Genomic DNA, 16,207 nt, shown 5'->3' on the forward strand with positions numbered 1-16,207 from the left:
CTGATGAATATTAATACAAAATACTCAACTTGTGGCCAAACAAGAGGATAAGATTCTTCTGTCTCTTGAATGAATGAATGAATGAATGAATGAATGAATGAATGAATGAATGAATGAAAAAAAATCTGATCATGAAATATTCATGTTTATTGAAAATATAAGATGAAACAAAATCAAGGGAAAATTATTCAAATTAATGAATAGTGTCACATTTTTGGATCAGAAACATTTTAGCACCTCTTTTTACTTGGCCACAAACAAGGCCCCAACTAACTGTTGATAAGATGACATAAAGCATTAATAGAATTCATGGAACTTGTCAATTTATTTATTCAGTTTATATAGCTATCTACTTGCTGTATAACTTGGGATGAATAAAAAACTTTCTGCCAATTTGAGAATGATATTTCTTATGCTAGACATTAAGAGAAAGATGAGCTTCTTAAATTCCCAGTAGAAGCAATAGACAAAAATAAGTTATAATTCTGGAACAAGAAATTTTGAAGTGGGGGGAAGTCCCAGTATTTTTGTTTTATTCTCTTACTAAATCTGTTTATGATACATTTTCACATCTAGGAAAAACTCTTAGCATTCGACCTATATACATCTTTCCAGCAGAGCACTAACAGGTTAATATAGAGAGTAGCTTGCTTAAGATCACAAAGTGAAGAATTTGAACAATTGATTTTTGTTCCATCTACTAGTGCTACTAGTTCCAACAACATATTACTCCCATTAATTTAAAACTGTTCAATTAGTATTAACTTTTTAATTAGGTTTAAGAGTGTCCTGCTGTAACATTTTAACTACTATTACACTGTCTTAAGGAATTCAGATGTTAAAAACCAATTAAAGATGTACTTTTAAAGAATTCAATGCTACTTTAACTGATATTTCAAAAAAGAAAATAAAAGTCATTAATGCAATGGGCAACTGAAAAGTTTGATTTTCTGTTATCAAGGCTTTCAAACAAATAAATAAAATAATTTAGCCAATTCTTCACTATAGTTAATAGAGAACTTTTATATCATTAAAAACAAGTACAAAGCTAAAAAAAATCAACTGGTATACTATATATAACTTAGAATGAACACTTTTTATTAATTAAACAAAAAACAGAACTAATTAATTTTAGATACCAAGCATCTAAAATTGAACCAAATGTATTATGGTAAAAATATTATTTTCCATGAGCTGATGCTTTAAAGATGACTAAATTAAGTGCATAGACAAGAAGAGAAAAGTGTCCATTCTCTATAGTTCTGTTATTTATAGCAGAAAATGTCAGTTTCTGCTTCCCCTGGAAACAGTGCTGGAAAATTTGAGGGATTCGTAGGTAACAGTGGACTAACTTCCCATCCATCTAGAGAATCACCAACTGCACCAAATGCCTTCTATGAACAGTGAAAGTCCTTTCATGCTTGAAAAATACAATTAAGACCAAGGCCTATAGCTACAATATAACGAAAGTTGCTGTGTGTGGTTGTGTTTAACAGTGTCTTATGATTTTTTTTATTTTTGACAAATGCTTCAGCGATTACGGGGCTATGTCCTCAGACAGATTACAAAAACAACCACCATCTGTCTACTGGCAGCCCAAAATGCATAATTTGGTCATAATTCTTTCACTGAATTACTAGTACTGGAAAGCTGATATAATTGCCAATTCCTACATCTGCATCATTATGAATAGCATTATGAGCAATATTCAGTTTTTTCATTACTGCACCGAATTTATATCTGAAGAAATAATGCCCATCAGTCATTAAAGCAGAATATGCTTAGGATTTATCTTTGTACGTAGATTCAAATGTAATTTATTTGCCCAAGTTTCAGCTGCGGAAATAATCTAAAATATGAAATAAAATCCATAGAAGGATGATCAGAATTTTCTTATATTTGTGTTTTCTGAAGAATAGGAAAGCTTAGTTTTGCTTTTATTTTTTTCCAAAGGAAATCATCTATTAAGATTGGAATAATGTGTGAACGAAACCAGTAATAGCTGTTGTTAAAATTCTTTGTAACAAGAACAAACGGATGAACCAGAATCCCAGGTAAGTAATAAAATAGATCAAAGTGAACACTGTGACTCAAAATGGAAGCAATAATTTTAAAAAAAGAAATTATTCCTTGTATTGTTTTAAAAAAATGTTAAAATGTTTAAAAAGTAGAAGCCCAAAGCTACATAAGTTTATATTATCACTTATTAAATGTAGTAACATCTACTGTTCTCATAGTACTGCAGTCACAATACAATAATAGCCTATAATACATAGGCGAAATTATTGCACTTCTATCTAAATCTATATAGATCTAAGTTTATAAAACATATTCAAATGTTGTAGAAAAATAATGCTATACTGGAAAAAGTCATATGATTAACTGTAGAAGTTACTATATTGTGTCTCCTAATGCTCAAAGAGAAGACAACATTATTAATGAATCAAAACTAATCATCTTTCATACTTTCATTTGAAATTGAAAACATCTATAAGTTTCAAAGAATATTTCCTGATAGCTTTTAATATTATACTTTTCCATTGAATTTCCAAAAAATGTTTTAATAACAAACATTGACTAAAATAAGAAATATATGCATAAACATGTACACACACAAACACATAAGTTCAGCTCTAATCACAACTGGAATAGCACAACTAGCAAAACCGAATTTACTTCAAGGAAATACAGGGTGAAACAAGATAAAAATCTTACGTATTAGAGAATTCTTTGTTTCAGCCAGCTGCTGCCAGCCAGTCTGTCTGTCTTTCAATGTCTCAGAAAGTTGAGTATGAAAATCTAAATGAAATAAAATAAACACAATTTAGCACTCTCTTCATTAGACTTCATTGTCAAGAACATATCTTTAGTATACCCAGCAGAATTTCTCTAGAAACTAGCCAAACAGTTAGTGTGATTACAATTAAGTTCTGACCTAAAACTGCATTGGCAGAATTACATATTCAATCCAATCCTAATTTAAACCAAATTTATCTAGCATATTCTCTTCTATTGTAATTTAGTTAATCTGCTGAATATGAACTGAACTTCAAATTAATTTATCTAAAATCTAGAAATGAAAATAAATCCAACATGAGATTTCTTCTTTTAAGATTCTTTTTCCTTCATTTAAAATAGATAAATTCTAAACAACAAGAAAAATTATTATAGTTTAGATAGACCTTAAATTCTTCCATGTAATGAACAAGATTTTAAAAAGAAGTTCCTGCTCATTAATTACAATTTAATGGATCAATTTTTTGGGAAAGAAATGGGAATGGTACATTTAGAATTGTAATAAAATTAACAGCTTGAATGGAAAAGAGAAGCTAATTAATAGCTAGGCCAAACCAGTGGTGGGATTCAGCCAGTTTGTACCACTTCGGGAGAACCAGTTGTTAACTTTCTGAGCAGTTTGATGAACCGGTTGTTGGAAGAAATAATTAGGGCGGAAAGGCAGTTGTTAAATTTTTTGAATCCCACCACTGGGCCAAACCTTTCTTTCAGGTAAAATTTACAGTTTCTTGTAAATAATACTTCAAAATATGCATCTGTAATAAATGCTATTACACATTAACAAGCTACAGTAAAGAATGGTTTTTTAAAAATGGACAAAAATTGAATAATTTAAGGTATGACAGAACGCAAAAATAAATACTTATTTATATGAAAAAATTAGTTTGTGTATCTAATTGGCACATCTGCACTCTCCAAATTCCTCTCATTGTCATAATTCATCTCTCTATGAAAATTCTGCCAAACTCATTTTAACAAGCTAATCTCCATATAGGTTTTCTTTTCATTTCTCTTTTCTTTTTGCATTCACTTTTGCTACCGTTTCTTTTTTACAGGAAAACAATAATTCTTTCATCCAAAAGTTAATCACAGATGCATTAAACACACCTTAAATAAATCATACCATCATGGAAACCAAAACAGGTTTTTTTTGTATTTTGTTTTATTTTTATGATTTTTTTTCTTATTTGCTACAATTTATATTATCATTTTATTTTTTTACTCTTTGGCACATCACCATAATTTCCAATTAAATTTCTAAAATAATATTTTTGTCACCTTCAGTTTCATCCCAAGACAGCTATTCATGTTTTAACATTTCAGAAGACCTTAAAGTGTTGTTACGTTAGAATTCTAATCATGACCTGTCCAATTTTGGCCTTTTAAGAGAAACATTCTTACATAACACATCTCATACCCGTTTATGTGACATTCCTAAAGCTGACAGTGGTACATAGGAAGAGATCTGCATTAATGGATTGGGCTCTGCCTAATCAGCTTCAAGATTTATAAAACTAACCAATCAGGAAGATACATATCTTCTATGGGTAGCGATAGTGGTATATCTGTAAGTACATCTAATAAATAGGGACGCTACCTCATCAACTTCTTGTTTTCTCCTTGCTCCATTTGCAGTGAAATCATATTACAACTCATTAAATAAAATCCATTCACTCCTATAATTTCTCTTCCCTTTGCTTCCCAAGCATAGAAGGCTAAAATGTCTGCTCCCCTCTCTCCATTCCACATTTAAATATAAGCCAACTGAAAGAGTTTTGGCCTCCTAAGAAAAGCACAATTCCTCTAAATTACAGTATGACTGGTCTCCTATCATGAGGAAATATTCTGCAAGCATCAGAAGGAAATAATATCATTATCTCCTTTCTCCTCCCCCACCCCAGAATTTAAACTTGCCCTGATGCTGCTGTCCTTTTGCAACGGACTAAAAACATGCATGTAAAAAGAGATGAGGCTTTAGTTGGCCACTTGCGCGCACCATCTTGAAGCTAATGATTATCACTGCAGATGCCCTGAAACTTTGTAATTCAGTACTTGTATTTTTAAAAATCCAAGAATACCACATCTTTCCCATGGGAATAATCACACTGAATTGGAATGTGTAGGGAAAAAATTCAGGCTAATTTTTCTGTACAGCTTTTGTTTAAATAATCTGCAAAATATAATGTTATAAAACAAAAGTGGTAACTTTGGCATGATTAAAAAGAACCACTGATTGATACTAGTCAAAATATCTAAGCAGAATGCCCGATGTATTTATTCAATTTATTCCAACAGAAAAGAATATATGTAGCTCAGGATTGTACAGTGCAGTCGTTAGTGCTTCCTGAACTGGCCATTATTAGTATAGATTATTAAATTTATTTTCTTGCATTGAACTAAATAAAACAAACTATTCATCTATTGAAAGCTCACTCTAACACAAGCAGACTTTCTATTTTTAGTGAGCATTGGACAAAAGTGTTGTTATTTCACATTTGACATTAGTCTATGTCATGTCCTATCTTTCTTTTCTCTCTTCCTCCATTCATACAAACTAATAATCCCAAAAACCTTAAATATAACTTTCAATAATCAATTCATACAATCTTCAGAAAAAGGGAATTTGAAAAACAAAACAAAAAAGTAAGATAATGTCCAAAGAGAGAACAACCCGAATGGCTCATTTTTCACATTTGCCTTTCATCACTGTCAAAGGAAAAGTTTATTTTATCTATCTGGTGCTGCAGATGAATATACGTTTAACTGATGTAGTGGTGACAGCTGTTACTGTATTGTAGAAATTGTCTCTAAGCTTTTAACTCAGCACAGAATCCTTATTCAATACCGATCTAAATCATGTACAGGTGAAACTCAAAAAATTAGAATATCGTGCAAAAGTTCATTTATTTCAGTAATGCAACTTAAAAGGTGAAACTAATATATGAGATAGACTCATTACATGCAAAGCAAGATAGTTCAATCAGTGATTTGTCATAATTGTGATGATTATGGCTTACAGGTCATGAAAACCCCAAATCCACAATCTCAGAAAATTAGAATATTACATGCAACCAATAAAACAAGGATTGTACATAGAACAATATCAGACCTCTGAAAAGTATAAGCATGCATATGTACTTAATACTTGGTTTGGGCACCTTTTGCAGCAATTACTGCCTCAGTGTGGCGTGGCATAGAAGCTATCAGCCTGTGGCACTGCTGAAGTGTTATGGAAGACCAGGATACTTCAATAGTGGCCTTCAGCTCTTCTGCATTGTTCAGTCTCATGTCTCTCATCTTTCTCTTGGCAATGCCCCATAGATTTTCTTTGGGGTTCAGGTCAGGCGAGTTTTCTGACCAATCAAGCACAGTAATCCCACAGACATTGAACCAGGTTTTGGTGCTTTTGGCAGTGTGGGCAGGTGCCAAGTCTTTCTGGAAAATGAAGTCAGCATCCCCATAAAGTTTGTCTGTGGAAGGAAGCATGAAGTCTCCAAAATCTCCTGGTAGATGACTGCATTGACCCTGGACTTAATGAAGCACAGTGGACCAACACCAGAAAATGACATGGCTTCCCAAATCAACCCAGACTGTGGAAACTTCACACTGGACTTCAATAATCTTGCAGTGTGTGCCTCTCTATTCTTCCTCCAGACTCTGGGTCCTTGGTTTCCAAATGAGGTGCAAAAGTTGGTCTCATCAGAAAAGAGGACTTTGGATCACTGAGAACAGACCAGGTCTGTTTTTCTTTATCCCAGGTAAGACGCTTATGATGTTGTTTGTTGTTCATGAGTGGCTTGACAAGAGGAATACGACATTTGAAGCCCATGTCCAGGATCCGTCTATGTGTGGTGGCTCTTGATACACTGACTCCACTCTCAGTCCACTCCTTGTGAAAGTCCCCAACACTTTTGAATGGCCTTTTTCTGACAATCCTCTCCAGGCTGCAGTCATCCCTGCTGCTTGTGCACCTTTTTCTTCCATGCTTTTCCCTTCCACATAACTTTCTATTAATGTGCTTTGATACAGCACTTTGGGAAGATCCAACTTCTTTTGCAATTACCTTTTGAGGCTTTCCCTCCTTATGGAGGGTGTCAATGATGGTTTTCTGCTCAACTGTCAGGTCAGCAGTTTTTCCCATGATTGTGATTCCTACTGAACCAGACTGAGAGACCATTTAAAGGCTCAGGAACCCTTTGCAGCTGTTATGGCTTAATTAGCTGATTAGAGTGGGACACTTAGAGCCTAGAATATTGGACCTTTTCACAATATTCTAATTGTGGATTTGGGGTTTTCATGAGCTGTAAGCCATAATCATCTCAATTATGACACATAATGGCTTGAATTATCTTTCTTTGCATATAATGAGTCTATCTCATATATTAGTTTCACCTTTTAAGTTGCATTACTGAAATAAATGAACTTTTGCACAATATATTAATTTTTTGAGTTTCACTTGTAGAATTTATGGACCCAATTTAGCTAAAGTTAAACATTTTTTTGTGATAAGAATGTTAATTCAAAAATGAATATCATCACAAAATGTGAGAAGTTACACACAATTGTAACAATAAGACCAATCAACTTAAAAATGTATTGAAACAAGAAAACAAAATAAAACAGCCCAGGATCAAAAATAATGTGGTTTTTCCTCCCTCCTCTCTTTATATATATAGAGAGATTTCTTTTCTAGGCTTTCAAACCTAAATTGACCAAATTGCTGGAGTTAATGTTTGATAATTCTATACCAGAAAAGGAAGTGTGTAGAATTTTCCCAAACTCTGAATAACTGTTCTGTACTGAAAGCATTATAAAGTCACAGGTCAGCAAAGATTTTGAAGGTCTTCTACTCCATTCTCCTGCCCAGGACACTAATCCTCAGACCATCCTATAGAAATGTGTATAATAACAAAAATCCTTATCACCACAATGCACTCTACATGGATTGCCTTTGGAAATCAGCTAGCTGATATAGGTGCAAACTACAGCTTCCTGTTTGCTGACTAATGCTCAGCATCATGAACACCAACTTTATGAATCCTGCACTGCAGGGGTGGGATTCCACTGGAATAACAACTGGTTCGGTGATTGTGCACTTCTCCTCTAGGAATCCGCTCAATGTTTTTAATCCATGGAAGTTGAGGCCAAATTTTCCTTGAAACCACAGAACAGATTTCCACAGGAAAATAAAGGTGTTTTTTTTTTAAGTATAAAATCAACTCCAGCATTCCAACCCCACCAAGTTCTTATCATGTGCCAAAATTTTGATCATGTGACATTTATTTAAAAACCTGGATTTTCTTCCCACAATCAAAACTATGTCAATCATTTCTTCCTCCCATTCTGCCATTGCTACCGCAGCCTAACGTACCCTCCCTCTCTCTCTCTCTCTCTCTGTGTGTGTGTGTGTGTGTGTATGTGTAAACAATTCATTCTGCAATGTAGATTACTAAGTTTTCAGTGGCTCTTTGGTTTTAATGGAGGAATCTGTTTCTGAGTTCTGATCTACTTGGGTCTTAAAACATTATGGAAGGGCCATTAGAGGAGACATCATACCAAATCTCTGGTATATATCAACATATCTTGAAACTAATATTCACATAGAGACAAACATATAAACACTGTTAGTACCCATTTCAGTTGGTAAATACATAAATTTCTACAATAAGATTGGAAAATGTATTTACACTCTTTATTTGAAAAATAAATTACACTCCTCCCAGTTTGTGACAATTGTCATAAAGTAACCCTGCTTCTCATATTGCTAGGGGAGGAATTAAACTGAATTCATATGAGCAATTCCTATGAGCCACAAACCAATTCTAATTCTCTATACACAGTAAGGTTTATCAAACAGAAGAGAAACATATATACATCAGTTTATTAGTTGATCTAAAGATATGGCAAATGTGTTGATTTTTAAAATCTACATAATTCTGTAGTTTTCAGATTTCATTTACATGCTGAAATATACCACTAAAAGGTTTATGTGTAGTTAATACAGTGGCTGCTTATATACAACACAAGGAAGAAAGATTTAATTGGCATTGTTTTATTTTGTCATTTATATCTTAGTAATTATTTTGAGTATTTAGTGAAATCAGTAACTTTCCTATTAACTGTTTCCCCACCTGTACCTTTCAATTTGATGTGAAACTTTTAAAACAAGTTTCTCATTCTAAACTTTTTTTTGTTCTTAAGGTTTAAGTAATTCTTAAAAGAGGTTTTGTTTTTGATGTCAACGGAAGAAAAATACAAAGATTGAAAATTTTTATAATTGTCATATTTTAGAAACATCTTTCTGTTTGGTTGCCTTTAAAAATCTTGCATTCAGGTAGCAATTACATTCAGATAGTTCTATAAATAAGTTGTATAGGATTGTTTCTGATAATATTGAAGGTATATTTGTAAGAAACATGAATATTCATATATTTTTGTATGTGGATAATGCTCTGTTACTGTCAGATGACCAAATTATTTACAATGAATGTTAAATAGATTGTATAATGCAAGGATACATATGGATCTGAAAATTAATGTATCAAAGTCTAGAGTAATTGGACTTGACAGGAAAATTAAGTAAGTGAATGGAACTTACATATAACTTGAAAAGAACCAAAATCAAACAAACCATTATTTTTACCTTGACATAATATTCACTTAAAATGCAAAAATGGAGACATTTTAAGTCAAAGATTCATTGGAAAAAAGGCATTGAGTAACATGTAATCTATTTAGAGGAATGAATATTTGCTGAAGGAAGTGAAAACGATTATACAAAATTGGTTGTTTCTGTCCAGTTTGATATACAGACATAAGAGTTAGATACATCAGCAGAGGTGTTAATGTATACTATGATTTTTTTTTCTTAATTGTGAGGCACTTAAGAAATGTCCAGATTAAAATATGAATCAAGAATCAATATTAAGAATCAAGAAAAGAATGTGTCAGCAAGTAATGAATTGATGGTGGTGCAAGACGTTGGTTTGGTCGAATTCAGAAAGTAAACGAGGACTAAGTCACAAAACAAATATACAGTATAATGGAAAAGTGGTTGGGTGAAGGGAAAGGTGAAGACCACGAAAGTCATGACAAGATGGAATTGTTGATGTCATCAAAAAGACAGAGTATTTAAAAATTTAAGAACAAAAAGCAGTATATTAGATGAATAGATACAGTATAGGATATAGCAGCTTGGAAGAATAAAAGGAGGTGCAGTAATTAGAATGCAGGCTAACTCTGCCGACTGAGAGCAGGTTTTTTTTTTAAAAAAAAAAATCCTGATCAGTTCAAGTTTGACTCATCCTCCCATCCTTCCAAAGTGAGTAAAATGAAGACCCAGATTGGTGGGGGCAATATGTCAACTCTGTAAACTGCTTAGAGAGTGCTGTAAAGTATGTGTCAAAGTATGTAAGTCAAAATGTTATTGCTATAAGGAAAAGACATGATGATGACATTGATATAAACTAGAACTAGCTACATATCTTTTTAAGACCATTTTAGTTTCCTTTGTTTATTATATATTTCTATTTCCTGTGTTCCACATAACGTAACTCTATGCATTTAACCAGATCAGGAGTGGGTTTCTACTGGTTCTGTCCACCTCTGTAGAACCGGTAGCTCTGAAGAGCAGCAGATGTTTTTGCCCACCCACTCACCCGGGGTCTTACCTGATCTTTATTTCCTGATTTTTCAACTTCAGCTGCCGAACGAGGCACAGCTGCAGTTAAAAAAACAAGAGAAGAGGGCTGTTTCAAAGGCTGCTTCTCAGCTCGCAGCATGCTAATGACAATTAACAGGCACGTGGCTCACAGTGGGCAGGGAATCTCATAAATCCCGAACCGGTAGATAACCCTGTTGTATCCCACCCCTGAACCAGATGTATTATTTTGATGTCTTTAAAGGAATAATGGCTTAAAATGATAATATTGAAACTCAAATGTATTGATTGCAGGCCTATGTAAAATCATTTAGAATATAACTTTCCTTGCAGCTATAAAGCAGCCAGAGATGTTTGAAGATGGGATGCAGGTGCTTCAATACTCTCCTGAATTCTACTAGTGGAGTCCTCAAGGATACATAGACACATGGAGAAGACTTCAAGAGAACCTTGAGACACTTCTGATAGAAGAGGTGTTTAAGGAAACAATTTGCACATTTTTAAGTATTTAGAAATATTATTTGTACTAAATGACTTTTGCAAAAGTATTCAAATGTTTCATCGTCCAACACCTTCTTTTCAAAGAATGCATTTTTCTGTGTCCTCTGTTCTTATTTATTCATGGACAAAAGACAAGCATTATACCCTAAAATAAATTGCAAGATATAAATTGTTTTCTCACCTACTTCAAAATTGTTGACAATAATAACAACATTCCAGTCTCAACTCAACATTCCAACTCAAAATTGATCCTAATTGTAGTAAAGTGTTCTTTATAAATTTAAATACCAGTTATAACAATACTCAAAATATGTTAGGGTTTCAATAATACCCCAAACATAACACATTGAGTCATGTAGAATGTAGATGCAAATTTCTCTTTTGTAATGATAACTAAACACAAAGTTCTTATTTATGTACAGTTCTGTGCAAAAATATGTTTTGTTTTATTTTGCTTTAATAATCTCTCTTTTTCTCCCCCCCCTCCCCCGCTTCTCCAACAAATACAGAAACTAAAAATGATATGCCTGGTATTTCTATTGCAAATAAAATTGCATTCTTCACATGCAACTGGAAGCTATGAGAGTATGTGAAAATAAAAATAACCTTTGAGGGTAACAGGCCGAAACAACTTCTCCCAAGAACAGAATATGAGATGTTCTATTTACATCCCATGTAGCCTGTTGTTTCTTCATCTGATTACACAATTGAAAGAAAATAATACATTCCAGCACCTATTGTCCTTAAGTGAAACAATTCCACATTCTGATGTGTTTTATTGTTGTTCCCCTTTTTATATTCTATTTCTAATAAATTGTTTGATCTTTCTTTGTCCTTAAAGCCAAAGAAATAGTTATTGACTTTTTTCCTTCCTGAACCACATTCACTATGCCATTAAATTTAAAAAAAAAGCTCTTCATTCTATTACATTCTTTAAATTATTTCCAAATACAGTTGTTCTGAAGTAGAATCCAAATTATCTGTTCCCTTACATACCATTCATAAAATCAAATTTCTTTTAATTACACATTTTCATGTTTTAATAATCATTGCAGAATAGTCAATGTAATTATAATTTATAACAGTGAAATGTGTTGCTGCAGCATTTATTTACACATTGGTTAGTTTGTTGCAATTCATTTAATATTTACTTGTGAAAATCCTAGATTTTTCTCCTTTTTTCTAATGCAGAAAAGAAATACCACTATAAAAGAAAAGATGCTTTACCTTTAATATTGATTAAACCACAACAATAACAAAATACAAATACTTTTAAATACTTCCCAAAATTGTTGGTGTCACCGCCTACAGGAATCAAGTGGGCCATGGAACCAATCCGGAGTGGTAGAACTTACTGTTTTCATTTTCCCAGATTACACTCAGTTTACTCTGATAGATATCCAGATCTGAGTAAATCAATGTTACTTTGCATATAAGGAGCATTCTTATTTAATACATTTTTCTTAAAATTATCTGTATCATCCTGAACTAGAAATTATGGACATGAGAAGTATAAAGAATAGATTCTGCCATGATTACCATGTCCAAACACTGGCATACTGTATATAGTATTTTTGTATTTAAATTTTGTTTTTAATTGATTTAAATTTTAAATTTCAACCAATTTTTAAAAATATTTCTTCATCCCTACACCACACCTGAGAACCAGGAGCTGCAAGGCAAAGGCACACAGGCATAATCTCATACACAGTTTTGCTCTCTCTGAATTCCAGGGAGTCACCCAGTGCAAGACAGAGCTGCCTGCCAAATCATCTCAGAAATCAGGCGTTTAAGGAGGCCATTTCAATGGGCCCTTTGTCCTCAATATGATCTGAACAGAGTAAAGGTCAGATTCCAGTGTATTCCATATTTAGTTCATGCTTTACTTCTCCAAAGTAAAAACCAGACCTAGGGTGATGTTCACCTACATAAGTCAAAACTGTGATTATCTGAGCAAAATCTATGGTCTCCACGAAATCATACAACAAGAGATTAGTATGTCCCAAGAGCAAAATCTCAGTCTCAAAATGACATCTACCTTCAGCCCACATATCTGTATTATTCATAGCAATGATTGGCTATAAATTTTTTTTGAAACAATCTCACATTAACAATGGATTACCCAGAACTAAAATTAGGAATTTGTATATTTAATCTCCCACAAGTAGGTGGTTTGCAAAACACAAGGCAAGAGATGGGGGTGTGTTAGTGCAATTATCTGGTATACAATAAGCCTTGAGCTCTCTCTCCCCCAATTTAACTGGTTTTTCATGATTTATAAAAGATACTTACACCAGAAAAATGTTGTGAGATGTTCTTAGAACTCTTATCAATGTACTTCAGATTACTGTGATAGCACTGAATATCATTTGTGGCTGTATATATCAATCAAAAGGGGTACCTCAGAAAGTTATTGCCAATAGAACAAACGAAACCCTCTTCTTCAAAGCAGCAAGGCAGCCTCATGCGTACTAGCAGACCCAGTGGAAATTACCCCTAATTATGCCCAAACACAAAGAATTGGGGCCAGGCTTCAAAGCAATCATTAAAATTATCCGAAGAGTAATTTAATTTTTAATTTTGCTTTAATTTTTCAAACATAAATGTTCTGCTTGCTTGCTAACATGCTTTGCCCTTTTCCCCCAAACTTGACACAACCCCAGAACCAGATAGCTCTACAAGAGTGACATTCATTTTAGATAAAGATGAGGATCTCTGCTAAAATTGCTGGAATTTTCCCATATTTTATTGGATAAAGACATAGGAAATGGGTGAGGGGGAATCCAATTTCCATTAAAATATCTCTGCATGGTCTTTACTCCATTCTATTTAACTTATAACTTGAACAAATAATTATTTCTTCAATAAAATTATCCATTAAATTTTATCTTATCATTAAATTAAATTTTACCTCATCAAAAGGTTGTTGTTGCTTTACTTAATATTTGTTCCACATGGTTGCAGGATCCACTTACTTAGTTCCTGTAGCAAAGCTAATAATGCAAAAGGGGAGGTGGATTATCAGCTGATTTGTTGCTAAGGGGATGTGATTGGCCCAAGTTCATTCATCTGAGCTCCATTCCTAAAGGAAGACTATACACTGGGTCTCTTTGCTTCTAGTCCATAACCTTAACCACAACATCATGCTGGTTTACTTCTGCTTTGTCATGCTAAAATGTTAAAATGGACAGTAAAGTTGTATTTTCACTGTACTCTGCAATATTATTATTTTCTTTTATGGGATAGTTTATTTTCTTTTATGGGATAGTTTAACTGGAGAACAATATATATTAGAATATATGTAATAATTAGTTCATAGACACCCATGTATGTATGTATGTATGTATGTATGTATGTAAGTTTGTATGTATGTATGTATGCTCTATTATAGGTCTTAATTTCTCCATATATTAAGAAAAACAAATTAAGCAATTCATGTCAATAAAATACCTTCTGTGTAGGCATACAAATGTAGCGCTACCCCCGAAAGGGCTGCTGGAGTCCAGGTTCTCCTGACCCTCTTGATATGGATGCCAGTCTACACTGCTCAGATGGCCTGGTGTCATGGTGCTCAGTTTCCTCTCTCCCTCTCTTGAATGGCCTGCTGGGCTCTCCTTCCACTGCCTCTGCTCCTTTGTGTACTCCTCAAGCTTGCCCCACAGAAGCCTTTCCTCTCATCTCCTCCTCTTATCTTAAATATTTAGCAATGCTATCAAATTTATTTTGCTATCTTCAATTTTCAGCAATCATTAAACTTAAAGTGAAGCTATAGCAGTGATGGAAGGCATGGATCAAGAAATCTGGTATCAGAAAATCCTGGACACACACAGAAAAAAAAAACCACACATCCTTAAAGAATATTAATAAATAGAAGATTCTTACAGCATGAGGCTACTATGAAATATTGCCATGAACAATATTTTATTTTTTAAAAAACTGCACTCTCATTTTCAATGTGTTCCTTTACTTTGGAAATACTCCATAAGATGTATGTACTACAGCTATAGTAGTTCACTTAACTCCAATATGCATCCCTATAATATCCCAAACCACATTGCCAAAATTGGGATAATAAAGGTCCAGATAAATGTGATAGGTCATCCAAATCTTCACCTATAAACTCAAATATAAAATGCAATACAATAGCATGTTCTGTTTTTTCATTTACCACCTGAAATGGAAAAGCAGTCCATTTTCATTCAACAGGCCCAGCTCTGTCCCAATGGAACTTACAGATAAGCATTTAAAACAAGAAATATCAGTAAGCAGTGAAGTGGAATTCATTTGCCAAGTATTCTGTTTTGTTTTTGGTGAGGGGAAGAATAAAAACTGAGCTAGGAATTCCTTGATCAGATTGTTGTAGCCTTAACTGAAAACATAATGTCACTAGAGAAAAAAAGAGCACTTCTATTGAATCCAGCAAAAATGTTGAGACATTCAGAGAAAACAGAAGAATTGGTACCCCAGTCAAAATAGGACCTGTTATGTCCTGTGATGAATAGTTAGTTGTGTTTGAAATACAGAAGAGAGTTTTTTAAAGCCCTAGATAAATAAAAGCAGCCCCCCAAAAAAAAATACCCTGAAAACCATCAGTTATCAGACTATTGGTGAGTCTCCAAGCTGAACGTCACAATAATATTAAGTTATGATTTGCAAGGTCTTTGGGTCATACTATAAAGTATTCAAAGGTTTTTCTGCTATCACTGGTAATATTTTGTAAGTATCATTATTCCTGAAATAAACAGACAAGTAATACAGATTTGAATAGAATGTTTATCTATTAAAAATACTTCTAGATTGTCTTTAACAGCAAATGTTCTTAAAGTGATTTAAAAAGACAGAATAAAACATGAATAAGATTAAAATTAAGATGTTACATGCCATCATATCACCCATGATAAAATCTATAAAAAAAACTAGACAACCCCTCCCCCCCCAACACACACATACACCTAAAGTATGTTAATAAATAGAAGACTCCTTCAGCATGAGGCCACTATGAAATATTGGCCCAAACAATATTTTGCTAAAAAAAAAAAAAACCTTGTTCATTGTGTTCTTTTACTTTGGAAATATTCCATACTATATATATACTACAGCTGTGATAATTCACTTAACTCTCTAGAATATCCCAAATGGCATTGCCGAAATTAGGATAATAAAGGTCCAAATAAATATGTTGTCAACCAAACCCTGCCCTATAATCTAAAATGAAGTTTTTCAGACAGATTCACCTAATGACATCACTAG

At 33.3% G+C, this 16,207-nt stretch overlaps 1 protein-coding gene across 4 annotated transcripts in view; it reads right to left on the reverse strand.

Annotated features, from left to right (window-relative positions):
• TENM2 (teneurin transmembrane protein 2) overlaps nucleotides 1–16,207 on the reverse strand; it is an 865,315-nt gene that overhangs the window by 568,002 nt on the left and 281,106 nt on the right. For all 4 annotated transcript variants that reach the window (XM_087924563.1, XM_087924565.1, XM_087924562.1 and 1 more), the window contains one exon: nucleotides 2,716–2,799. In XM_087924563.1, coding sequence (XP_087780689.1) covers nucleotides 2,716–2,799 — 84 coding nt within the window. The remainder of the gene's footprint in view (nucleotides 1–2,715; nucleotides 2,800–16,207) is intronic.

Source organism: Pseudonaja textilis, chromosome 2 (genome assembly GCF_049901715.1).
Source record: "Pseudonaja textilis isolate UNSWEBS1 chromosome 2, rPseTex1.2, whole genome shotgun sequence".
Lineage (NCBI taxonomy): Eukaryota > Metazoa > Chordata > Lepidosauria > Squamata > Elapidae > Pseudonaja > Pseudonaja textilis.